Raw genomic sequence first — 27,109 nt, forward strand, 5'->3', positions numbered from 1 at the left:
ACTTAAATAGAATAAACAAACTGTGGAAAGACTAGTAATATGCTCACGTTGTGCAAATAACTGAACTTGGGATTTATCTATTTTAGTATTTCGGTTGGAACTGGGAATGTTCTTTTGAAGCCAATCAGTCATCCTCACTGCTGTGTTTTGGCTAATGTGGAATGGTCTTGGAGCACTTGAACTGGAATCTTTTTGGATGAAACTGAGCTGAAAGTTGTGTTCTGTGAGAGCAGTTTGTGTAAGCTGGTCACTTGTGGTTGTAATATGGTATGCTTTGAAGTAGAAATGATTGAAATGCAGAGATGGTGGACACTGATCCTTAATGCAACTGTCTTGCTTTATAGATTTTCTTTTGTTGATCCATACTACTTATTGATGTTGTTGTACAGACAGTGTGAGATTTTGTTCAGCCACTTATCCACGTATTTCTTGCCCTCCTCCAATAAACAACAAACCAATACACAAACATTGAAAACTCCCAGTTCCCCCCCTTCCCAATAAAAAAGATGGAATTAGACAGTAATGTGACTCTGTAGAGGATTGTTGCTTCATGCCTAAAATTAGCCACAAAGTTTGTAAGCAGACTTAAGGGCCACACCTTCTAAAGTGTTAGAGGTTACTTCACTTTGGTCATAGATATGCAATCATAACCCTTCGAGCAAGGACAGGTTTCGATACTGTCTGAACTTGTGTACTTGATTGCATTTCTGCTTTGTATAAATAGCTTTTTCAGTGCTGGAAATGCAACAGCTTTTTTCTTAAAGCTTTTTTTGTGGCTGAGGTGTGTGCATTTTCAAAATACAAATTAAGTGGCGAAAGCTTGGAGAGTTTATGCAGTTTGTCACTCATAATTTCAGACTTGGGTGTGAAGGCCAGTAATCCAAGGTAAGTGTGTGGTATGGCCAGATGGCCTTGTAATAGCATTAGAATTGCCTCTATCTCTTTTATGCTCTGGCTGGACTGAATGCAAGAGACTTTAGTTGATAAAGGTGTTAAAAAAGAGGGAGTCAGGAGAATGATAGTGCTGCCAAGCTGAAGTGCTAATGTATGTCTTTCTATAATCTTTGACACTTCTACAGCTCAAAAGTCTTTTGTTAAAACTATGCCAATTTAACTTGCTGAGCTGCTACCTTCACTTGTATGAAGACCTTGGAAATTCCAAACTTCTGTCTTGTCTGTTCTAAATGCAGAATCTCCCTCCTGTTACACTGAGTATTGACGGACTGGCTTAACCTGGAAGTAACAATGCAAACCCCTCTTCCTCTAGACTGGACTTGTTTGATGTCCCCATAACGTCAATACTTGAGTCACAATGAGAAGGGGATGCCTGTAATGGTTTTCTGCTGGAATTTTACCAGCAATTCACTCTCAGCGTAGTAACTTGATAGGAGCTTTTAGAGTTTGATTTTAAGATGCATTCTTTAAAGGTACAAGCAATGATACTAGGCTCAAGGAGGTGTAGAAAGACAGATGCTGTTTATTTGCAATTTGTGCTGTAAGAGTGATGTGTGCTTTTTCTCTAAAGGACAAAAGGGGTCTGTATTTGAAAAAGGGTTGGACTAATGTGAATCTTGACTTTCTGTTGTCAGTAGTTATGTTGCAATAACTGTGCTTTGGATGAATTTTAGCTCTTGTGGATATTATAGTTCTTACTGGTTTTGAAAAGTATTTAGTGTTTACCTCTGAATTCAGAATTACTGCTATGATTGCACCTTTAGAATGGTACAGCATGAACCCTGTCTGAAGTGTCTCTTGGAGCACTCTCTAGTGAAGAGTGACTTTTGTAGGTTTTTAAGGAAGCAATAATGATGCTATAGTTTCCCTTTGCAGCAGTAAACTGAAGCAAATGTGTTAATGAAGCTTTTTTTCATAGTGGTAGGAGGAGGGGGGTGGAAGGTACTTACTGTCATTTTCATAACTGTATATTGACATTGTTACCATCTGTGTTGAAGAATTGTGCCCTCCTGGCTTAGTTCCCAGTGATGCCATAGGATTTACTTTGAATGGGAGCAATCTGGAAGTGGTATTGTGAGGCACACAGTAAGATCTTTTCTGGACATGGAGCAGTTGATTGTTCCTTTCAGTTATGAGCAGTGTTTCACTGTATTGGTATAGAGTAATGGGAGTGGTCCCATGTACTAGAACTTTCTTTACCAGTGCTGCAAAAATTAATTTTTTTCATTAGTGGCTTTAAATGACAGTGGTGGTTATCTTTTTGCATATTATTAGTCTTAAGTAATTTTTAGGAATATTAGTATTGAAGTAGTATATCACTTTGACATAAATAACTGCTATGCTGTTGTTCTACATGGAAGTAGGATACTTTATAAGCAAAGTTTAATGTTTTGGAATAAAATATATACATGTTCTTGTGTATTTGGAATGGAAGGCTAAATGATAGATGAGATCCTTGTTGGCTGTGTGTGGGACTTGGGTATAAGCAGAAAGAGTGCTTTTGTCAGTTACATTGCTTTTGTTCTAAACAGGATTTGGTGATAGGTTAACTGGTAAGAACTTATGTGAGACCTGTAACAAACTAAATATGATGTTTGAGTTGGTGGGGAAGACATTTAGTGTATTTCTGAGGAGAGAAAGTAGGTGTTTTTCCACAGCTTTTTTCATCTGTGCTGTTGCCTTTTTCTTAATCTCATTTTTGGCAAATAAAAGAATAGTTTCTGCAGACTTTGTTTGGAAGCATTTAATAGCTTACTTTCAGCTGCTGTGGGACATAAACACTTTGTTTATTAACTAACTTCAAAAGGTTTTTTTAATATGCACAGAGTAACTCTGAGAACAGGTTCTAGTTCGTTCTTTATTATTGTTTTGCTCAGAGCTGGCATTTTCCACCATATTGTTTATATAACACAGCAAGCTAAATGGTGGTTATCTTGTCAACTTTTGTATATTTGTGTTATTCTAAACTTGAGTGTCTGCTTGTGAACTAAAATCTGCATCAGCAGACAGCTTTGCCCAGTTGAATGAAGTCTTGGAGTTGTTTATGAAACTGTCTTTAATTTTGGGGAGGAAAGCAAAACAAAAAAACCCTACAAAACACAGCTTGAAGGTGCCGCAGGAGCCCAGTCTTTCTGGAGGTGCCCCTGAGAGTGGAAATGGAAGAATGCAAGCTCATAAATACTTAGCTCATGCTATTTTGTCATTAATGAGGAGCTTAGTCTCTCAAAACACTTCTTGCTGGAATGGCAGTTCTTAATGAATGGTACATTAATGAAAAAGACTGTAGAACTTGTAATTGTAAGTTACAAGTGAAAAGCCTTGGTTTACAGACCAAAATACATGTAGCTTACAATCTTAAAATCAGCCTTCTAGTTGTGCATATATATTTTATAGCACTTGATTGCTCTGCAAGCATTGCTTGTTCTGAGCTTTACAGACTATTCTAACTACCTTTGTATGTGAGTTAATTTTTTTAAGGAGACCTTAAGTAAGCTGACAACTTAAATATAAATTGGGATGATAATACTTGTTGATGTACGGTTGAAGTTTTTACCTTAATCCTGTAATCAAATTCTTAGTTGTCTTGTATAAACCTGAGAGAAGAGTTCATGTCATGATCCTGGTGACTGACATGCTGCTGCATGCACAGTTGCTATTGTATTGGGGCCTTCTCTTTGTAATTCATGCAAGGTGAATGATTAAACTTGCAGTGAGACGTGAGAGCACAGTAGGTGTTTTAAAATAAAACCTAAAAAAACTCAGTGGTGACTCCCCATTTGTGACGTAACCTTTCTGCTCAGAAAGGCTATTTGTACTGATAGCTTGAAGAATAAAGAAAGCAAAGCAAATGCTAATACTCTGCATGTATTGATGATCTCTAGGATATGGCTTTAGATTTAATAGTCCTCACAAATTGGACATTAGTATGAAAGTGTGTTTGTAAAACTTTTAAGAATCAGAAGGGTTTAACCGTGAAAGGGGAGGAGCCAGAAGCAAGTGGAAACTCTTCAGTGCATGTTTTGCTTCTATTGTTTTAGCAGTATTTTAGTTGAAAAGTTTTTCATTTATTATGTTGTGTGAATATCTAAAGCAAAACAAAAATCTTTAGAGGAAAGTAATCTTTTAAAATATACTTCAGAATAAATGAACCCTGATCAGTTTAGCTTACATAAAACTCGAAATTCCTGCCAAGTGCAAATTATGTAATAATGTCTGTTACTCCCATAATAAAAACATTTCATGGGGAAAATTAAATTTCACGCCTTAATATTTTGTTGGGAAAAGGAAAATCCAAATACTCAAGATTAGGTGAAACATTCCCAAGTTTACCTTGATGGAGTTTGCTATTGTGATCTCAAGATCTAACAGTTTTATTTCACTTGCTTTTGATAATAAACAATATTTCTTATAGTATGATAAATAAAAATTAATTACTAGAGTCTGGAGAAGATGCTGTTAATTTAATCTTTTCAGACTGTCACACTCTTAGATTGGGCACAGAAAATGTTGAATATGTACTGTCTATGTGCATTCATCTGAGTAACTGCCTAAATGAGAATAATTCAGCAGAAAGCAGAAGGAGGAAAGTTATCAAGAAAAAGTCATATTACTGAAGTTTTACTGTTTTGACTCTAAGTGAATTAGCATTTGGTTATCATCTGGATGGTTGAACATGGTACTTGTTTTCCACTGAAATTCAAGTTTGTGTCGAAATCCTGAAGAGAATGGGGAAGCTTTCTGGTCAGTAGAATACTTAGCTCTGCCTTTACTACTACACTTGTGGCATTTCCTTGGAAGATGTTCATTTTAAAGCTTGTGGAACTCTTACCACTTTCACTTAGTCTCTTGGGCTAAACTTTGTGATGTTTGGGGTCATGGGCTGGAATTGGAAGTCTACATTATTCCCCATCCTCCGTGGATGTTTGCAGAGCTCAGCTCAAAAGCTGTCTAGGCCTGGGTTAATAGCATATGACCATGTAAACAGCAGTTCTTTAACTTTGAAACATTGCTTCTTTCAGCATTAATACTAGACTAGTTCGAGATTTTTCAAAGATCTTGGGCACTGGTTCTTGGGCCTTCTGTATCGGTAGGATATGTGCAGTAGGGTTTTCCTGGTGCCAGCTGAGTCAAAAACAGCTGCATTTTATCCAGGGAAGTGCAAGTGAGGTGTCTCTTGCCTTAGAAATTATTTATACTGTCCTGTTTTAAATGCTGATGAGCATTCTCTTTTGAGTCTTGCAGATGATAATTCTGAGTGGGTTTCAAAGTAAATGTGGAATATATGAACTTAAATTTTATCCATGGTGTATAAGATTATCTTTGTCCTTCAGTCAGAACTCATACAATAAACCACTTTTTTCATGCAGCTGAAAGCTGCTTAGAAGACCTCTTACAGCTTATCTATGTGAAACTCGTTCTGGTCTCTGACATCACAAGTTTCCTGTCTCACTTGACTGCCTTCATTGGTGGTGTGCATTTCTTCATTCCTCTTACTTCAGTGGTTACCAAACAGTTCTCAATCCTTTTAACTGGTAGATCTTGCAGCCAGAAAAGAACTGGTATGGTTGAGCTTTCCTACCAAGTAGAAATGCAGTCAGTTCCATTCTGAGCCCTTGTTTTTTGTTGTGGGTTTTTTTTTTCTTTCTTTTTTTTTTAACTGAAGAGTAAAGATGTAAATAATCATAACTGTATAAAGACTTAATGCTTGGGATCTGGAGGTAGATGAGTATACATCTATTTTTGAGAAGAGATCTTTGACAGATGCTCTAGTCTTGTGCTGTACTCTGCTAGGTTAATGATTAAGTGAATAATTCAGTAATCTTGCACACTAAAAAGATCTGAACTTATCTGCGAAACTCAGATGTGAGATGATGTTTTATTCATTTAAAATGACTAAATTGTGTGCTTTGCAAAACAGTTACACTGGTAGTGATTTGTAACTGCATGAGGTGGTTCTTTTGAAATGCTGCTTTAATACTAGGAGCTGATATGGACAAAATTGGTAGCTGTAAATTAATATGTGTAAATGCTACAAAAATAAACAATATTCCACCTACAGGTCTGTATCTGTATCTTGGAATCCTGATAGCTTTCTGTTTTGACTTTCTGCTGACAGGTCACATTTAGGGCAGGCAAAGCATAAGGCACATAGCCCTCCTGAGAGTAGAAAATCTATTTCAAAGACACCCAAAGTGCAGTCTAATACTACTTCTGAGCAGTCCAAGGGACACTTTTCTAAAAGGTAATTGTGCTTCGTATTCATGTGTTTACCAGTGTTATCTGCACTTGAAAAACTTGTATAATTATTGAGCTACACAGAGTTCTAATAAAACATATGACTAATGGATATTTAACTAATCTAGGTATTGCATTCACTGGATATATTTCAGTATTTCCAGTTCTGTTTGGTTTTTTTCTTTTTCTAATTCACCTACTAAGAGCATTCCATCAGTGATGGGGAGGAAATGATTTCTGCATAACTAGTCCTGGAGTACTTGCAAGGTCTTTCTCCCCTTTTTCTGCTTCATGTTGGGGGAAGATTGCCCAAGGAGTTTAGAGCAATGTCCAATGTGAATTGAAATGTGCAGTAATCTAAAGCAGGCCTGTGTTCAGGGTAATCTTGGTATTGCTTGTCTGCTCTTCATATGCTTCTGCTGTATACACACTGGAACAGTTTTCTATTACATAGAAGAGAATTTTGCCAGTTTTGTATGTGATTCACTACATCAATTTAAAGATTGGTGAGAAACTATTCTTTCCTCAAGAGCCTTTCTTGAACTAGAATCCAGTTATGACTAGTTATGCATTACTGAACACTCCTTATTCTCTTGTGGAACTTACATTCTCAAACATTCAGTTAATAACTTTATGGCTTGATTTTTTTGTTTGGTTTTAATCAGTTTGACATAGATATAAAAAAAATCTATTCAAGTTAAATTTCCTTTTTTAAAAAAGTGGTGCATTGTGCTTTTATTTTGCAATCTACTTAGGTTTCATGCTAGCAGATATGTGCAATGTGACTGTTCGCATCCAAGCATGTGGGGATTTTTGTTTGTTTGCTTCAGTGTAAATTGAACAGTGTTTCTTACATGCAGTATCCTTTACTATGATGACTTTTATCATGCAAAATTCTTACAAACTGTGAGGCTTCTTGAGTTCAACTCTAATGCTGTTCCTGCTTACTTCTACAGAGGCTGTAGTTCATCTGCTGTTTTAATACCACAACAAGAAGATCCAGAGAGAATCAATACTTCAGAAAAGCAAAAAACGGGGCAAGTGCCTAAGAAAGACAATTCTCGAGGAGTTAAACGCAGTGCTAGTCCAGATTACAGGAGGACCAATTCTCCTAGCTCTGCTAAAAAACCCAAAGCACTTGAACACACTGAACCTTCCTCAGAAACTAGCAAGCCACATACTAAATCTAAGAGAAGACACTCAGACCAAGAGCAGCCCAAGTCTACACAATTGCCATCAACAAGCAAGGCTCACACCAGAAAGGGTGGAGCTGCTGGTAGCTCCCGAAGTCAGAAAAGGAAAAGGACAGAGAATCTGTCTTGTATAGAGAGTGGGTCATCAGTTGAATCAACTGGCACTGAAGAAAAGTCAGCAAAAGTCTCCAAGCTGGCTTCAAAATCGGTGACCTCAGCCAAAGCTGGGTGTAGCACCATCACTGATTCTTCTTCTTCAGCTTCCACCTCCTCCTCCTCTTCTGCTGTTGCCTCTGCTTCTTCTACTGTTCCTCAGGGTGCCAGAGTGAAACAGGGAAAGGACCAGAGTAAGGCTAGACGTTCCCGTTCTGCATCCAGCCCCAGTCCAAGAAGGAGTAGCAGGGACAAAGAACCAAGTAAAACAGGTGGCTCTTCAAAGTTTGACTGGGCTGCTCGATTTAGCCCAAAAGTCAGTCTCCCTAAAACAAAACTGTCTCTACCAGGCTCTTCCAAGTCGGAGACATCAAAACCTGGACCTTCAGGACTACAGGCTAAGCTAGCAAGTAAGTAATTCTTTTCTGGAAGAATAAACACATGTTTTAAAATCAAGTATTTTAAACAAATACTTCTATTTTTTCAAGCTGCTTGTGATCTTCCTAGAAAAATCAACTTTTAGTATGTTCTGCTTTGTAAAGCTGTGACTGAAATTATTGACAGCTAAAGCAGACAATTTAAGTTCAGTCAGTGTTCTGTGAATTTAAGTTGCTTCTGTGTCTAACAAACCAATTTTAAAAATACAACACATGCAAAATAATTGGGTGTTGTGATAGGGGCATATATGTTATAAAGCGCTCTTGATTATATTCCTTTTGTCAGATGTTTATTCCCCCTCATTTTCTTAAGTCTTCTGTTCGGAAGTGGGAATGATAAATGCTGGAAAACAAATAGATCATATGTGGTATCTTCTTTGAGACTTACTTCCCTGCTTCTTCCTTATGGTGAGAATCTGACTTTTAAGAACTGTAATCTGGTAAGCCTGGTGTACCATAGTGCTGGGGTTATTAGTCAGTTTATCTTCTAAGTTGTTCTTACAAATTATGGCTTCTCTCTGGTGCTGAGTTGGAATAGCAGCTACAGTTCCTGAACATGATCACTGAGAAACGCAGGCTGTTTCCAAATAGAGCACCTGCTTGCTAGTATGCAGATATGCTTGTAGCTCTGTTGTCTTGAACAATTTTTTTAAAAAAAGTGTTTTACTGTCTTTGTGTACTGAATGGTTTATTTACTGCATACATTCTCTAAAACTTGATGTAAGAGGTTGGATTTCTAAGCTTGCTCACTGTTGTTCCTTTACTTAGGCATGATCACAAGTAGCTTGTCCGAATGGGGACACCTCCATAGTTAATACTAATACTGGAAGTAGGTGAAATAATCAAAAGCAACTGGCTGTCTTTCTGTATAATCAGCATAGGTCAGTTAAATTTACAGGTGTGTTTTGGCTAATGTGCATGACTCTGGAGTATTGATTCTGGAATGACTTAACCTAACAGAGGAAGAATGGCATTTGGGGAGGAGAGAGGAGTTATTTGCTTTACAGCAAAGTGTTTTTTTTTCTACCTGCTCTTTGATTCAAGGCTACCAGGTGATGAATTCCAGAATCAAAACTCTGAATTTGCCTGGGATGGAAGGAGAAGGAAGTGAGTAGAAGTCAGGGACCAAAGGGAATGACCAACAAGTTCTGAGATAAGTCAGGCTACAGGCAATAAGGAAAGGCAACAGGAAGAAAAAAGAATTTACCTCCAACAAGTGAACAAGAAGATGAAGGCAGAGAGTAATTAATGTGATAAGTTACAAAAATTCCTGAAGGAGTGAGAAGGGCAAGGGTGGGATAGCACAATGTAAAGGGTTGTGTGCGTATGTCTTGTGTACCTTGAGAAAACAGCATTGAGAATGTGAATCTAAACTGTTACTGCAAAGACTGAACTGAGAAAGATACTATGACTTAGCTCTTCTATGACCTGAAAGTTAAAGGTTTTTTTGCTAGAAGATGCTCAAATATATGTGACAAAACTAAGTTGGTGGGGACTGTAGGTGTGTGTGTATAAAATGTCACTGCTGAGGGGCACCACCAAGCATGGTGAGAGGTGTTTCTACATGCGATGGAGAACCAAGTTATTTTCTATAGATGACATTTCAATTTGAGGGAGGGGAAAAGTACTAACAGGTGATGTTAGGAAGTCTAAAATGTCTAATGCCTCTTTACCATAGATTGCAGCAAAACATACTCCAGTAAATATCATTGATCACCAAATATCACTGTAAGAGCCTAACCTATAACAGAAGTCTTAAACTATGATATTTTCAAACAGTCTTAGCCTTTCAAATAGTGCTGTCTGACAACAGGTTGAGGTGATCTTGGAATCAATACTAATTACTGTTAGCTCAGTCTTTTTGAAAAAGAGAGAGTGTGTGACATACACTTCAAGAATTATTTGGAAAAATTTGAAGTATTTTAACAAAATACACATTTTGCATAATGCTGAGAAGTGTTGTGAAAATATGACCAAAATAAACCACTAGGGTAGGTTTTTGAGAAAGAATGGGTAAAGTTCAAATTTGTTTTCTATAGCAGACAGTAACCTTAGAGGATGAAGGGAGCAGAAGAAAGTGATATCTCACACAAATATTAACACTGGGGTTTTCTAAAGCAGGAAGGCCAAGAGTGATCTAGATGGAATGGAGGTGTACGCCCTTCTACCTGGAAACAAATCCTTAGAAGTCATCGTAATTCTGTGTAGAAACGAAAAGCTTAAACTTGATTGGCTTTTATAGGTGTATATGTTATGAAACATGTTTGGAGAAGTCTGTAATAGGGCTTATAGAATTAGTGGGAGATAAACAAAAAAGCAAACCTAACAACTGCAATAAAGTCAAGAAAATTATAGGTGGAAGTGGCTCAAGGAAAATAAGTGTGAGGAGAAGGGGGGAATCTTCAGGCTGGCATAACATCATAGAATAGCTTGGTTGAAAGGGATCTTTAATTCCAAACCCCCTGCCACAGGCTGGGCCACCTTCCACTACACCAGGTTCCCAAAGCCCCATCTGGTAAGTCATGTTTATATAAATGCAATGCTGTTCCCTTCTGGAGATGATGCAGTTCGAGGAGTGCAAGAATCATTGTTAGGGGTTGTGATCTTTGAATGAAAAATTAGAGCAGCTGATCTGACTTACTGTACTGAAGAGAAGAATGAGGACAAACATGGTTGCCATCTTTGCAAAGTTTTTCACGTGCTGAAGGGAATGAGGAGAATACCCTGAGGTTTCTTGTCCAGTCCTCCTGAATAGCTAAATAGGTGTTAAATCCAGAGTGTTAAGCTCTACACAGCAGACTCCATAACAGAGCAGTGACATCACTGAATAGCAACTAAAGAACATGTTGGAATAATAAAAACAGGCTACACTAAAGTTCTTCACATCTATTTGAGTAGTTGAATATTTCTTCATAGAGGAAAGGGGGAAGTGAGGAAGAAAGCAAGTTTCTCATTTTGTTCTTGTGACTTGACTATTTTCACGTCCCTTTCAGGCCATATCTGTTGGAGGGGCTTTTTAAACGTTGAAAATTGAGTCATGTTACTGATTATGTAACAGTATAAAATCAAGCTCAATTATGTTTCCATTATTGGGGAAATCTTTGCTGTCCTTTGTGTATTGTCTTGTGGCCCCTAATTAGGAAGATGCTAGCAACAATGGCTGGGACAGTGCTAAGAGCAGGGTAATTTAGGATAGCTGTCCCTGCTTGGGAAGTCTCTACCTAATATTTGGAGATTTGGGGGGTTAGGGAGGTTATTGATTTCGCACTGAAAAGCCACATTGAACCTAAAGATGGAGTGTGAATGGTATGCAACTGCCTTTGAGGGATTTGGCAGAGGTGAGGGAGAAAAGAGTCAGAAAATAGCTCTGAATCAGTTTATTTGGGATTGTGGGTACTGTACTGTCTTGGGTGATGGTAGTTAGAGCCTTGGAATTGTGGGTTTGGGATTGAGGCAGTAAGACGGCTAGCTTGGAGATACTTTGTTTAATTGTGGTGACAGGCTGTGTGGGGCTTTAATAAGAGCTGGGGATGTCTGGGTTGGTGCTGAGGGAGGGTAATCATGGAATATTACAAGGATAGGAGGCTGTCTTGCCTTCCCCTGCTAGGGCTCTTTTTACCCTATCTCAACTAGTGAGAGGAACAGCCTCACAAAGGAGCCAATCTGAAGACTAAAATTCCAGTCCTAGCAAGTAAATCACTCCTGATTGCCATTCTGAACTGCACATGAAGGGCTTTCTAGGTTATGAACTGTGAAAGTTTGTCTAACTTTGTTTTGACTTGGGTAATACATTCAGACTTAATTAGGGATTGCAGTACAGCTGCATTCAGAACTTTTCTTTTGCACAACAAAATCTTCCTTAAAAAATGCTGACAAGTAAACACACTTAAATGTGAAGTTAAGATTTTTTTAGTTTGATTTGTTGAGCTGCGCTATTTCAGGTTTAGCTTGTTTGAATGTATTTTCCTTCTGACTCATAAACATGAGTGCTTTGCATGCAAAATAGGATGATGTCAGGGCATAAGCAATAAATGTCGGCCATAAGAAAACCTGTGCTTCTGCTTTAATTGTGAAGTTTACTTCTGAAGTTTTTGCAGATGCTGAATATAAGATGCTTAAACCTGATTTTCTTTGAGGGTTTGGATTAGAGATCATTTAGGTAAACTTGACACCCACAAATCTATGGGCCCTGATGGGATGCACCTACAAGTGTTGAAGGAGCTGGCAGATGTTACTGCTGAGCCATTCTCCATCCTCTTTGAAAGGTCATGGAGAACAGCAGAGAGGCCTGGGGAAAGCCAGTGTCACTTCAGAAGGGGCAAGGAAAAGGAGCCAGGGAACTATAGTCTGGTCAGCCTCACCTCTATCCCTGGAAAGATGATGGAAGAGCTTATCCTGCATTGTCATCTCTAAGCATGTGAAGTAAAAGAAGGTTATCATAGTAGTCAACATGGATTCACTGAGGGGAAATAATGCTTAACTAGTTTAATAGTCTGCTGTCTGAGTAGATGTAGGGAGGGTAGTGGATGTTGTCTTGACTTCAGCAAGGCTTTTGACTCTGTCTCCTGTAGCATCCTCCTGGCTTGGGAAGTGTGGGTGAGGTGAATGACCATGGACTAGGTTGAGAACTGACTGAATGGCAGAGTTCAGAGGTTGTGGTCAGCAATGCAGTGTCCAGCTGGAGGCCTGTAGCTGGCAGTGAGTCAATATTGGGTTCAGTCCTGTTCTGCTGGTTCATCAGTGACCTGGATAAGGGGGCAGAGTGCACCCTCAGCAAGTCTGATGATACAAAAGTGAGAGGTGTGGCTGATACACCAGAGACTGTGCTGCCATTCAGCTGCCATTCAGCAAACCTGGAGAAGCTGCAGAGTTGGGTGGAGAGGAACCTAGTGAAGTTCAAAGGCAAGTGCAGGGTCACACGTCAGTGCAGGTTAGAGCTGACCTGCTGAAAAGCAGCTCTGGGGAGAAGGACCTGGGGTCTCTGGTGAGAACAGGCGGTGCATGAGCAAGCAGTGAGCTCTTGTGGCTAAGAAGGCAAACAAAGTTCTGGGATGCATTACGAAGAGCACTTCTAACAGCTCAATGAAGTTGATCCTGCTCCTCTACTCTGCCTTGGTGAGGCCTCACATGGAGTGCTGTGTCCAGTTCTGGTCTCCCCACTTCAAGGAAGACAAGGAACTACTGAGAAGGTCCAGTGGAGGGCTATGAAGGTAATGAGGGGACTGCAGCATCTCTCGTGAGGAAAGGCTGAGATATTTCTGTCTGTTGAGACTGGAGAAAAGATGACTTACCAATGCATACAAATACTTTAGAGGTGGTTGTCAAGAGATTGGAGCCGGACTCTTTTTTCAATGATGCCCAGCACCAGGACACACAGCAGAGGACACAAACTGAATACAGGAAGTTCCACTGAATAAGGTGAAAAACCTCTTTGAGGGTGGCAGAGCAGTAGAACAGGCTGCCCAGAGAGGCAGTGGAGTCTGCTTTTCTGGAGATACTCAAAATGTGCCTGGACGTTACCTGCTGTAACAGTGGGGTTGAATGGTCTCTGAAGGTTGCTTCAGCCCAACCTTCCTGTGAGTCTGTGACAATTGCTGTATGTATTACAGAAATAGGGCTGAGTAAACAGCTTCTGGAGATGAACATCAAACCAATTCCCCTGAGAGCCCTTGCTATCTGTGACAGCGTGACTGGTGTTTTCCTCCATCAGGCATACACAGGGCATCTTTAATCTCATTTTCGTGAACACTGGTTGTGCTCTCTTTACTGGTGAATACTTGCCACTTTCAGCCTCCTGCAACTCCTAAAGACAGAGGACTAACCTTCAATTTGGAGGCTGTGCTGGCTATCCCAAATTTTAATGACTATGTGAGTGAAAGGAGGAAGGCTCAGTCTGAAGAGATTAGCAGTCCTAAAGTTATGGTATTGGGAAGACTCGAAGGATTTGCAGAAGATGCAGGTGGTAAGAGTAAGATTGACTTAAAGTTGATTAAGAAGGCTTCTTAAGGGCAGAGTGGCATTGAACAGCAGGAAGGGAATATGCTGTGAGAAGACTTTCTTTGCTTTCTCTTTTAGCCTTTAAAATAAATAGGGGCAGGTGAAAGCTCAGCTGTACCCTGGTAGATGCTCAGACACAGCAAAGTAAAGACTTAGGAAAAGAAAAATGTAGAAAGATCTTCTGACAAGTAGAACATTCTTGAGCAGCAGGAGAAAACGTGCTCAGCGTTTCTGGATGCTCAAGGTGTGTATGTATTCTGCAGCTCACCCACCAAGCAGTAACTGGGTAACTGTACGTTCTCTACAGCCCTCTGAAGAAGTTCAGTTTAAAAAGATGGCTCAGCTAATTTAATGCCACTTATGGAAAAGGGCAACCCATTTTATTGCATCTTTGCCCTACTGCTTGATGGTGTCTGTGTTCATCTGACCCTTTAGCATGCTCAGCTCACCAAACTGGCAGAATACTACTAAAACAAGAAAGCATGTGTCAGGTGTGTACTTGATACATCTTGGGATTGATTTGGGGAAAATAAGAGATGGATGGGCCATACTTTTAAACAGCAGTAAGCTGTTAAGCTGGCTCTGCTGCTTTGTTAACCTCTTGCCCAGAAGAAATCTTGTTTTGATACAAGCTAAGTCAGCCTTCACTTACAGTGGATGTGTGGTGTCTCATCAATAGCCTGTTACTAAGATAATAAGTAGTTACCTAATGTAGGTTTGACTACTTGAAAATGGCTACCCACTGATTTGAAGTAGTAAATGATGTGCTGACATAAAGGACAAAAATGTGCCTTTTTTCCCCAGTGAACTCTACTGTATCAAGGTGATTATTCTTCTAATGTAAAGCAAAAGTGCATTTCACTTAGAATTTCACCATAGTGTTACAGGTACTGAATAACCTAGTTTTCCATATATGTTATATATGAGAAAGTGGATCTCTGAACTCAGTGTGGCAAACATGTTTTACTTGTGGAGTAGTACAGTGCTATACCTAGTGCCAGTTGACGAATGCATTTTCTACTGTAAAATACAACGAGTTATGAGGGAAATGTTAATGTATCATTGTTCTTCTGAGTACTTGAGAAGTGTAACTATGGCATGGGATCCTGCTGCAACCATTTCAAATGAGTTTTGTTTTCCTGTCACACCTGTCCCGTTCTCCCCCCCAGTATTACATATACAGTATGTAAGTAAGGTTTGAGTCATTGTGTAGTGCTAACTTCAACTTACAGTTTTGGTTTCAAAGCATTTGTAGTAAAAATGCCGCTACTTTTTGAATACTCAAAAAAGTTGCATATGTCCTATATGTACAGACCGTGTGGAAATTCAAGTGACTGGCCTGCTTCAGTTCAGTGCTTGGTGGCTTTTAATTACAGAACATTGTTGTTTTCTTAAGGTTGCCAAATTTCTTGAGTTGCTAAGCCAAGTTTGTGGTAAATACATGAATATCAGGTTAACCTTCATCTGCATGGACCTTTACTGCACACAGCATTGTGTTTCTGGGTCAGATACGCTGTGGTGTTTGAAAGGTCACACTATTGGCCAGATCATTAATAGTTTTATAGATCACTTTTCCTTTTCTGTTAAATATCCAGTCGGAGGCTGCATAGTTATCATTTCATCCCTCAGTACCACAACTCTGCATTCCTGGAATGTTTTAGGATTAAGGAGCTAGGAGTTAGTTTGGTAACTTCTGAACTCAAATGCGTTGCATGCTTAACTGTGTTTTATTTCTGCTTTGTTGCCAGAAGAGGGAGCAGTGATCTAACTTACTTTTCAAAATGGTTTACATCTGTTCTAGTAATATGTCTGAATTCAATGTTATGATGTTCTCTTCTATTATATTTATTTATTGTGGAGGTGTGTGGATGGAGTCACTGCAATGTCAAACTGGGCCCGATAAAAATTTTTGATTTTTACCCTAAATTATCGGTTTTGTGCTTTGGAAGCTGCCATTGGATATTTCAACCTGATTGTAAGCCTGCTAAGAATCATCTGAAAATGTTATATTGCATGGGGTTTTTGTGTGTTTAACCTGATTCTGTGGTGGGATGTTACCAGAACAATGGCTTTGTCACCTAGAGCAAATTGTTATCAATTGGTTCAGTTTTCAACAGTGAAAATGCTTGTAAATTAAACACCGGAACTCCTTTTCCAAAGTTGTAAGGATGTGCTTGCTTATTTACATCAAGGATGGCCTTATGACAGTAAGAGGGGCTGAAGGCTGTAGTTGAAATAGGAATACAAATAATGCGTGGGATGATAGGTCTCAGCACTGACAGTGCTTGACTCCTGGCGAGAGCATGGTTCTGATTGAAGACAGTTATTTTTAAGCCAGATTAGTGTGAATAAAACTGACTAAAATTTGAGATTGCAACCACTACTGCCTTCCCTCTTGAAATATATAATTTTTTTTTTCTGTATAAGGCTAAAGTATCTTTTAATTGTTGGAATGTAGAAATAATACACTTGTATCCCATAATATGATACCTGTTTAGCATCAGACAGATGATCTATAGCTGTAGTATATATTTTAGTAAAAGGTGCCTACATAAAAACTTGGAGTTTAGTATTACCTAAGGCAATGAATAAAAGTAAATTTTTGAACCTTTCTTTTACTGGTATAACAGTTCAATGTAAGCTGAGTTATTGTGTTTCTCATGTACAAGCTGTTCTTCTACATGGAGGTTTCCTGTACACAAAAGTTTAATTTCTTTGTAGAACTGCTGTGTGTTTAAAGACTGATTTACTCTCAATTCTTTACATATTGCATAGGTCTAAGAAAATCTACAAAGAAGCGCAGTGAATCACCACCTGCTGAGCTCCCCAGTTTACGGCGGAGCACACGGCAAAAGACCACGGGCTCCTGTGCTAGCACCAGGTAAAACTTAGAGAAATGAAACTTGATTACTACAGTGAATTGGTGTTCATGTCGTTTCCGTGCATGACAGTTGGCCTTGGCTGTCTCTGACTTGGCTGTTGTAAAAGTAGCTGTAGCTTTTCAGGCCTGCTGGATTGCTCTGTACATTGGTGTTATGGATAGCACATAGAATTTGTCACCATCAGACTTCCAGTAAGTCCCTCAGCTGTGGAGGTGGAGGAAGAGAAACAGCCAAAGCCAGTATCACAAACTTCAGTAAACCTGTCCTTAGAAAGGTCTTTAAGAAGACAGACTGTAGTGCTTAACTACTGCCTGTCATGAATAGTGAAATAGATAATTGTTTTGAAAAATAAGACTTCATGGTACCACACAGGAGTCAGTTTTATTAGGGTACACTGTTAAGCTGACTCAGCTTGTCAGCAGTTTTGTCTGAACTGCATCTAAGTACTTAATAATGTACTTGTTGGTAGTAGAAGTAGGGGGAGAAGTAGTCCTGAATTAGTAATTTTCAACAGCTGGTAGATTAAATGGGAGGGGAGAGTTAATATATCCTGTGATGCAATAAACTTTTGTAGTTGCATATATTGTGGGACTAGATGTAGGAAGACTTAGCAAGCTTTATTTTTGTTCTTATGCCTAGAGTGCTTAGTACTTCTAGCACATCCTCTTTTCCCTCTTCCACACTATTAAAAAAACACTTCTGAAGTCTTGATTTTGTTGTCAAGTATGTATTTGAATTTGACTGTTTACTTTGAAGGCAAGTGTATTTCTAGTGATGAAGGATGTAGTGTTTAAAAACTGCAAATCTAAATGGGCTTATCGTCTCAAACTTGTTCTGACTCTGAAAACCAAGTTGAATGTCAGAGTCCTCTTCTTACTTTCAATAGTTCAGAACTTCCTCTGAAGATGATTACTCAATCATTGGCCTTCTCAAATGTGTATATGATTTATAACTAACAGTCACTTTTAGCTTGCTCATTTTCCCTGTCATATTTTAGTAGACTGCCTGGTCTTGAAATGTTTAATGTAAGGACCTGTCTGTAATGCCTTAGTGTAAACAAATCACTGCCATGTTGCAGGGCAGGGCGTGTACAGAAGGGTTGGATAATTTTATGAAGATTGATTCTTCCACAAATTGCTCATTTGTGCAATGTTGTGGCAGTGATGTACGTAAACATCATGTAATCTTTAGTAGACTTACATTAATAAATCTGTTATCTTAGTTCACAAGGTCTGAAACTTTGTTTTTTGAACCTTTAGTCGGCGAGGCTCTGGCCTGGGCAAAAGAGGAGCAGCTGAAGCTCGCCGACAGGAGAAGATGGCTGATCCTGACAACAACCAGGATGGAGTTAACTCTTCAGCTGCACGGACAGATGAGCCTCCCCAGGGAGCTGCAGGTAAAAAGGAATTCCAAGTGAAGAATTTTTAGCATAGTTGCTAGTATAAAATTCTTTGCATTTAAAAATAGTTAAATGGATTAAGGTCTGAAGACAAATTGTTGAAGCTGATAAGTAGTGCTGGAAGGTTTATGAGTCAGAGGGATCCTTACATTCAAGTATGATTTTTTTTTTTTTTTGTGATTTGGTACATGATTCAGTTATGCTTTTTTGTAATATCCAAACTATGTCCAGTAATCCAGATGTTAGCTTTTAAACTTCTGCTACTTTTAAAAAAAGTAACTTCGGCTGGTGCTGCATAAATATCATCAGCTGAAAAGACATCAAACTTCAGAATACAGAAGGCATGCATTACCTGTAAAAGCACTGTTAAAACTACTCAAATATTTTACAGATTTTTTTGTTGAAATTGCAAGCATGTGTGTACTGGAGAAATTTGTGACCAGTTGAATACTGTTAGTTGCACAGTTCTGTTAGATGATAATTTTATCATCTGGTCCTAATTAGTGAGTTCAAAAGAACTATTCAGTAATTATGCTGAATGGTATAAAATACTAAACATTCTATGCTTAAAGGTGGCTATATCAGTACAGAAAGTATTAATGGAAACTAAGTATAGCATAATACTCAATTAAGAAAGGTATGAATTTATTAAGGATACAGGTAAATCTGTCTGAAACTTAATTTTATGGACTAAGTTGTATTTGTTTTTCATTATCTTGTGTTGATAAAGCCCTTCTGTTCAGCTTTTGGAAAGTACTAGTCCTCTGTTTTAAACTGAAACTTTTACAGGAGTTTGCTGGTGGAAGCACTAAATGCAGAGTGTGCTTTTGATGGTGGAGCTTTTTTGGAAGTGAGTTTTGTGGCTTTAAAGATGCTGTAACTTGTATTAATCTCTTCTTGTTCCTTTAGCTTCTAGTTCTGTTGCTGGAGCTGTAGGTATGACAACTTCTGGAGAAAGTGAGTCAGATGATTCTGAGATGGGAAGACTACAAGGTACAAAATTTACCTTTTTGGTTGTTAGTCTATAAATAACCATACCTACACAAATTCTGTACGGCATTCAAGTGGGAAGGCTGTATTTTGTTTCATTGTCTGAATGTGTTTCTGCTCACAGTAATTCTGAAGTAAGGATTTACAAGCCTTAATTCAGAAAAGATGCAAGGAGTCTGGAGGGGGGGGGTGGGATAGTGTCTTTATTCATTTAAGTGGTGTGTAATACCCTACTACTGATGATTTTCTAGGAGGAGGTGGGGGGGAGAGAACTGAGAACTCAGTCCTATTAAGTGTGTAAGCTCAAATATGAAAATATTCTTTGCAAGCATGTTTTAAGTTTGGAGGGTAGGTTAGGCCTACTATACTCTGCCTCTGCTTCTGGATAACATTTTTTTTTTTGTGCTTGTCATTGATACCCATGTTGCTCCAAGCTTTGACCAAAAAAAGTCTGAATGTTCTTAAAATGCTTGCTTTGTGCTTGGGCTAAAGGAGCCTGGTCTCTCAAAACCAGAGAGTATGACAGGTATAAACTCAGTATGCATGTCCTGCAACTGGTCTAATGATTTTGCTACTACATTGCAGGGAGTCCTGAGATCGTGATCTCCCTTGCAAATGACAGGTTTTTGTTGATCTGTATATTTAATGTGGGAGTGCTGTCAGTATCAGTTCACTTGCTTATAGTTATCAGTAAGTATAGCTATGCATTAGAAACATTGGGCTAAATTGGTTTTCACTATTAATTATTTTTTATTATCAGCAGTAGTCATGGTTGCTGCAATAAAAATCAGAATCACCTACTTAGTTTAGCTTAAGTAACAGTACTGTAAAGTGTTGAAAATCAATCAAAAAAGAAACCCGCTAATATTTACCAGAGTTCTTCCCTCTCCTCCTCAGCAAATAAAGCTGTTGAACCTGTTTTTCAGTGTCATTTTTTTCAGAGTAGTAGTGCCTGCAGGTCCTGAAAACATGAAGATAAGCTTAACCTATCCTGTGTAGTTTCAGTTCAGATTTGAAATTACAGCCTGATGTATCTACTGCTCTGGCTCTAGGCTTATAGCAGTTTAATAGATGAGATGACTTTTGTGAAATACACAGCTATGCAAACTCAGTGGGTGACTTTGCAAAGGACCATACTGCTCTAACACAAAAATTAGCTACTTGTTCCTTTAAGGTCATCTTTTTGGTGTTTTTTCAAAATCGAGGTAGCTGCAATCATCTAATCCTAACTCTTAAAAGTATCAACATTCTAGTAGTCTTAAATGATAACATCACGGAATTTAAGCTTTTAAAAATATACATAGAAGCTTTGACAATGGCTGTTATCCTCTGTTTGCTTTTAGCTCTATTAGAGGCTAGGGGTCTTCCTCCTCACCTGTTTGGCCCTCTTGGTCCTCGGATGTCGCAGCTCTTCCACAGGACAATTGGAAGTGGAGCTAGTAAGCAAAGTTTGTCTAATTTGACTTAATTCTTTCCACTTCCAGACTAGTAGAATTCAGCCAATAGTAAATCTAATATTTGTATTAGCTTCATAGTTTAATATAGTATTTTACATGTTGGAGACTTGTATGTCTTGATAGTGCTAGACCACTTGTCAACAATTTTAATTTGCTTGTCTTCCTTTAAGGAAGAAAATTTTGCCTTAGCTGTATTTCTTTGCTTTTCTTTTTTGGGGCATCTTAATGTTCCCTCCTAGGTGGGGAAGGGAGGGTTCTTGCCTTTTCACCCCTTCCTTATCTTTTTCTTTTGCATGATGGGCTGCTTAACAAAAGACCTCTCCAACCCCCGTGGGTTTTTTGCTAGCTTTAAACAAATGCTTAAGCTAGCTTTAAAACAACTAGTAGATGTCAGTTCCAAGTTACATTGGTTTTAGTTTCAAAAGTGTTTTAGGTTTTGGACAGAATGGATTTCCTTCAGATGTTGTGTCAGAGAGAACGTGGGTCCTTAGACTTGTTGCACCAGGTCTGCGCTATGCAGCTGGATGAGATGTGCACCTTCCAGTCCAAGTCTGGCTTCCCAGGAGAGCCAGAGGCAGCCTGTTACACTGCATGCCAAGAAGAGGATGGGGTCTCATGGGTGCTCCATGTGCTGTATTAACTGGGGGGTGTTGCAAAGTCCTTTGCTGCACAAAGGTTGGGATGGTTTGGGTTCTGGCACCTGCTGTAGGTTGACAAGATGGCTGTGCTGAGCAGTGTGGCGGACTCCCTGTGCTGACCAGTCTGCACTGGAAAGGCAGCCAAGAGTGAGATTTTGTCTCCCTTTCCTATTCCCCCTTTCTGTGACAGGGAAAGGAAATGAAACTACAAATACAGAGGAAAACAAACTATCTCTGGTCTTCCACTCTGGCAGAAGTATAGCATAACAGTTCCCTTGAACATTTTCTAATACCTTTTTTCCTAAATTTTTTCCTGGATATCTAGGTTCTAAAGCTCAACAGCTTTTACAAGGTCTCCAAGCTACTGATGAAAGTCAGCAACTACAGGCAGTGATTGAGATGTGCCAGCTGTTGGTTATGGGAAATGAAGAAACATTAGGAGGATTTCCAGTCAAGAGTGTTGTACCAGCTTTGGTAAAGATTTAATCTCAGATTTCTGTTGGAGGATATATTATTTCACTCAATGTCTTGATTAATTTAAATCATCACTATTTATATTGTCTCCTTAGTGTGTGTGTGTATCTATCTTACTATTTGGTCTTGAGAGGATGTTTTGCTCAATTTTGATAGTCCTATTAATTTTTAATAGCTCAAGAATAGGCAGTGGTTCTTTTAGAATTCTTACTAACATTCACAATCCTGAGTCAAAAGCTACAGTAGTGATTTGTACCCTTTTTATGATGATATCTAGATACATTTTTTTACACAAACACTACTTTTTTTTTTTTAAACAGATAACACTGCTGCAGATGGAGCACAACTTTGACATTGTAAGTAGTTTGTAATATTTAAGAAGCTTTTGAAATATTAAGATGTTATCTGAACTTAAAATCAAATATCTTTATATTTAATAGATGAATCATGCATGTCGGGCCTTAACATACATGATGGAAGCACTTCCCAGATCATCTGCTGTAGTGGTAGACGCGATTCCTGTCTTCTTGGAAAAGGTAAAATGAAATCAAAACAGTAATCAAACAGCATGAGTGGATTATATAGTTTGTTTTAACTTTAGGAAATGCCATTAAGGTAGTGGCTTCTTTTAGTGGCTTACAAGATAGTATAAAGTGCATGAGAAGCTTCTAAAGCTTAATCTTTGCTCCCACCCTTACTGAAAAGTGCTCTCTCCTTTACTCAGAACTTTGTTGGGTTGGTGTTACAAACATACAAAATGTGTAAATAAATGAGCTGTTGACCCTTGGAGTAGCTCCATGGCTGAGGTAGCCTTAGACTGTCAGGCTTGGTCAGAGCTGGCTTCATTAGCATACGTGTCTTAGTAGGGGCTGTATGTCTGAGTGTTAATCAAGATGATTATTTTTGAAAATCGGTTTAGAAGTTGATATACCAGCTTTTTTGTTTTCTTGTAGCTGCAAGTTATCCAGTGCATTGATGTGGCAGAGCAGGCACTTACAGCCCTGGAAATGCTGTCACGCAGGCACAGTAAAGCCATTCTGCAGGCAGTAAGTACAACCAAAACAAGGCAGGTTTGCCTCTGCCTGCTCTACATCTTGGTGATCTTCTGTGAAGATGAAATAAGAAAACAGCTTTCTGTGACTTCAGCAGTACTGAGAGTGAAAATGTTTGTTTGTTTTGTTATAGGGTGGGTTGGCAGATTGCTTGCTGTATCTGGAATTCTTCAGTATAAATGCACAAAGAAATGCACTAGCTATCGCTGCCAACTGCTGCCAGAGTATAACACCTGATGAGTTTCACTTTGTGGCAGACTCTTTGCCACTGCTAACACAAAGGTTAACCCATCAGGTAAGAAGTTTAAAAAAATGGAATATTTTGATTTTGATCTGAAAGCAGTTTAAAGATGTGTCCAGATACCTGGTTCTTTGCTGTGTATTACTTGCATTTGCAAGATGATAATTGACTTCAAGTTTCTGTACTGTCAGGTTGTGATATACCAATGTACATACAGATCTTTTGTGGTTCTGTAAATGTGACATTTTAGAAAACAAGACTAATAGATACTTTAACTCAAAACATAAGTAATGGTTTTGTAGTCCTTGTAAGAGCAAGGGCATCAGTAAGAGGAAGTCCAGTAGCATTACTGGTTTTATTTTTTTTTTTAACAGATGGGTTGCAAGGTTCTCTCCCACTTTAAATCAGAACACCCTCTGTTTCAATTTTTGTGGGTTTTTTGTGCTTTAACTTTTTGGGGGACTTTATGGCATTTTAAAAAAGTTCCTGCTTTTGTGCAATAGTTTGAAGTGATGAATCTGAAATCAAGGGGCTCCTAAGGGCTACATATCCTGCAGTGCTGCTGTGTTTGTAAATGAGCACTTACAATAACTGGTGCACCAAAAGAGAGTTTTGGTGATCTGCTTGGTGGCAGATCCCTGTTAAAAAGATTAAAAAGGAGAAATATTTTGTTTATTAACAAATGCAACTAACTGGAAGCTTCCAGGTAATGGTTTTATGTATTCTTGTGCTGTTCTTAATTTTGCCTACATCGTCTTGCTGAAAGACTGCTTGAATCTTTGAGGCAGCTTCTAAGAAGCCAAATGACAGCTTTAGATTGTACTCTAGAAACAGGAAGCACCATTCTCACCAGTAGTAGGGACAAGTACTGATCCTGATCTCTGAAGAGAAGCTACAACCCACCAAAGTAAGATTTCAAGAAATTTTGAAGTGGAAATTTCCTGGAAAAAAATCTTGAGTTAGCTCTTAACAGAATAGTTGAGGTTGGAAGAGAGCCCTGTTACCTAGTCCTAGTTCCCCTGCAAGTTGAGCTAGAGCAGATTGCCCAGGAGCATGTCCAGATGACCTTTATTTCTGTTTTTTAAGTATCCTCAAGGATGGAGACTTAATCTCTCAGGCTAGCCTCTTCCAGTGCTCAGCTACCCTTACAGTTAGTGTTTTATTATGTTCAGGTGACTTTTTTGAGCATTTCATTGAACTTTTAACCAGAGCTATTTTCAGGGCAGTCTTTACTTGTGTCTTTGAATTTGCTGTGTTGTCTGTGCTGCATAATATGAAAATCAGGCTTCATGTAGTCTGTAGAATAGTAGTAGTGTTCACTCCTGCTTACTTCAGCTTTTCCCTATTGTTTCTTCCTTTCAGAATCCAGAAGGACTATTAGAGATCAATTTATTAATCTCTAAAGGTCCCTAAAGGTATTTGAGTTGCAAGGGGGGGGGTGTTTCCCAAGGAATATGTAGGAAGCACAGCTGTATCAGGAGGTCAGTTTAGACTGTCAGTGAGTTTAAAAGTGAGTGCTGTAATGTTCTGTAAAGTGATTATACTGGCCCTTTTGGAGAAGTTTTTATGAATGCCTCAAAATGATAGCATGTTCTAATGCAAGTTAAAATATTTCAAATTAAAGAAAACTTTTTTATAACAGGACAAAAAGTCTGTTGAAAGCACCTGTCTGTGTTTTGCACGGCTAGTGGACAATTTCCAGCATGAAGAGGTAAGAGTGTGGATGGGGGTACATTTCTGCTTTTTTCTCCACCCACCCTGTTTCTCTTGAGGACTCACCTTTCAAGGACTAATGTTTCCCATTTTGTTGTTCCCTCCTTGAAGAACTTGCTGCAGCAGGTTGCTTCCAAGGACTTGCTAACAAATATCCAGCAGCTCTTGGTCGTGACACCTCCTATCCTGAGCTCAGGAATGTTCATCATGGTGGTGCGCATGTTCTCCCTGATGTGCTCCAACTGCCCCACACTTGCAGTCCAGCTTATGAAGCAAAGTGAGTTCTTACTCTTCCGTGTTCTAGGGGGCCTGTTCACGTTAATGCTTACAGTCCGTGTGGAACTCTGTGCACTTGATTATATATACTCAGTTTTTTCAGTTTTTCTCTTACTGTATTTGCCCTGGGATAAAAAGTTGAGTTAAACTTGTTGAACACTTTTATCCAGATGGGTTTTTATCCTTTTTCCTAGTTCTAGCTGTTGTCATTGCAGTGCTCACTTAATTTTGAGTCTGTATTGGCTGCATAAACTACTCTTCTTCTAACATGAGCTGAATAATTCTCTTCTTAGTTGTTACCATGTGGGGGAACTATGTGCTTCAAGTACTTCTTCTAGGGGAAAACATGAACAAATGTAACTGCTGTAGAGCTGTCTTAGTTGTCACTTGTTTTCTTTGTTCCATCTCACAAATTTTGACTGACCCCTTCAGCTGCCTTTCTGTATCTTTCCCTGTATCTTTCCCTGTTTTCTTCTGTGTCTTGTACATTGAGTGGTATTTCTCCCGCAGTTGTCCCTTAAAGGAAAAAAACACAAACCCAAAAAAGCCACAAACCCCAGACCTGAGAAGAAACACATTTCTTAGTGTTCAAAGAAACACTTTTGTCCTGTGGTCCACTCTTTTTGCTTTGGGCAGTAACTGTCTCTTCTGTGTAGTGTCCAACAGAAAATGGAATCCATATCTGATGCAGGCAGTCAGTCTCATGAATAATAATTTTTTATAGATATTGCAGAAACGCTTCACTTCCTCCTTTGTGGAGCCTCAAATGGGAGCTGTCAAGAACAAATTGACCTTGTTCCACGAAGTCCTCAAGAACTTTATGAACTTACTTCTCTTATTTGGTAAGTCTTGCAGTCCTAGGTTTTAGGTGTGGTTTGTATATAAAAATCCTTAACTTCACTAAAATAAGGCAAACAGTTTTCAGCTTAGATGGCCTTGATTGTATACTTCTAGTAAAATACTGTTTTAATGTTCTTTACAGTGAACTGATGCCTTGCCTGCCAAAAGAGGGAATCTTTGCTGTTGATACTATGCTAAAGAAAGGAAATGCACAAAATACAGATGGTGCAATATGGCAATGGCGAGATGACAGGGGTCTCTGGCATCCCTATAACAGGATTGATAGTCGAATAATAGAGGTAGTAATTCCACACATTTGTGTGGTGATGCTTTTCAAATCTGCGTGCGGTTGTATAGGGAATTGAGTGCTTTCTCTGTCTTTAAAAATACCACTCGATCTTTCTGAGTAAGAAACACAAGTTTCCTCAAACATCCTGCTGTAATATTGCACTGTTTTGGTGTTCATCCATACCAAATCACTTACTTGCTGTTCTTACTTAATTTCTGTCACTGTTTTTCCTACTGTGTTACCCCTCTCCTCACTTTTCATGTAGTTTTCTGTTTGTTAGGGATTTCTTAACTTGAAATTCTTCCTTGATTTTAGGCAGCTCATCAGGTTGGTGAGGATGAGATAAGCCTGTCTACGCTGGGGCGTGTCTATACTATTGATTTTAACTCTATGCAGCAAATAAATGAGGATACTGGAACAGCTCGTGCCATTCAGCGAAAACCAAACCCTTTAGCCAGTACAAACACTAGTAAGTACAGCCCAGGAGACACCTGGGCTCTCTAGCTGTGGCTAATATATGCTGGGTTGTGCAGCAAATGTGTAAATTTATTCTTAACTAATAAATTTCTTATGGCTTCTGTGGAACATCAAACTGTTCTGATTTATATGAAGGTAGAAATTTCATAACAAAACTCGTACTATTGATATGTGTGATATGTGTTTTAACATGTAAGTTCCTCCTGGGACCTGAAAATGTATTGAACTGGGAGGGAATTGGGGGTGTTCCTGGCTTGATTTCTGAAACAGTTCTGTTCATACAACTCTTATTTAAGGAAGACTCTCTGAGGGCTTCTTACTGTTATGCAGAAATACATAATAAAACTGAAGAAAAAAAGATTAAACTCCTTGAAAAAGAGGAGGTTTTGCACCTTCATACTCGCTTTGACTT

The 27,109-nt window shown here is 38.8% G+C and overlaps 1 protein-coding gene across 12 annotated transcripts in view; it reads left to right on the forward strand.

Moving 5' to 3' along the window:
• Positions 1-27,109, forward strand: part of TRIP12 (thyroid hormone receptor interactor 12) — a 78,109-nt gene that overhangs the window by 27,847 nt on the left and 23,153 nt on the right. For 7 of the 12 annotated variants that reach the window (XM_041475780.1, XM_041475778.1, XM_041475784.1 and 4 more), the window contains exons 3-18: positions 6,071-6,196; positions 7,146-7,945; positions 16,745-16,850; positions 18,111-18,247; positions 19,160-19,243; positions 20,584-20,679; positions 21,661-21,809; positions 22,130-22,165; positions 22,250-22,345; positions 22,763-22,855; positions 22,995-23,156; positions 24,745-24,813; positions 24,927-25,092; positions 25,816-25,933; positions 26,074-26,230; positions 26,536-26,689. In XM_041475780.1, coding sequence (XP_041331714.1) covers positions 6,071-6,196; positions 7,146-7,945; positions 16,745-16,850; positions 18,111-18,247; positions 19,160-19,243; positions 20,584-20,679; positions 21,661-21,809; positions 22,130-22,165; positions 22,250-22,345; positions 22,763-22,855; positions 22,995-23,156; positions 24,745-24,813; positions 24,927-25,092; positions 25,816-25,933; positions 26,074-26,230; positions 26,536-26,689 — 2,549 coding nt within the window. The remainder of the gene's footprint in view (positions 1-6,070; positions 6,197-7,145; positions 7,946-16,744; positions 16,851-18,110; positions 18,248-19,159; positions 19,244-20,583; positions 20,680-21,660; positions 21,810-22,129; positions 22,166-22,249; positions 22,346-22,762; positions 22,856-22,994; positions 23,157-24,744; positions 24,814-24,926; positions 25,093-25,815; positions 25,934-26,073; positions 26,231-26,535; positions 26,690-27,109) is intronic. The other 5 variants (XM_041475787.1, XM_041475790.1, XM_041475785.1 and 2 more) reach the window with 4 other exon arrangements.

This window comes from Pyrgilauda ruficollis, unplaced genomic scaffold, assembly GCF_017590135.1.
Source record: "Pyrgilauda ruficollis isolate IOZ18807 unplaced genomic scaffold, ASM1759013v1 scaffold36, whole genome shotgun sequence".
NCBI classification, from domain to species: domain Eukaryota; kingdom Metazoa; phylum Chordata; class Aves; order Passeriformes; family Passeridae; genus Pyrgilauda; species Pyrgilauda ruficollis.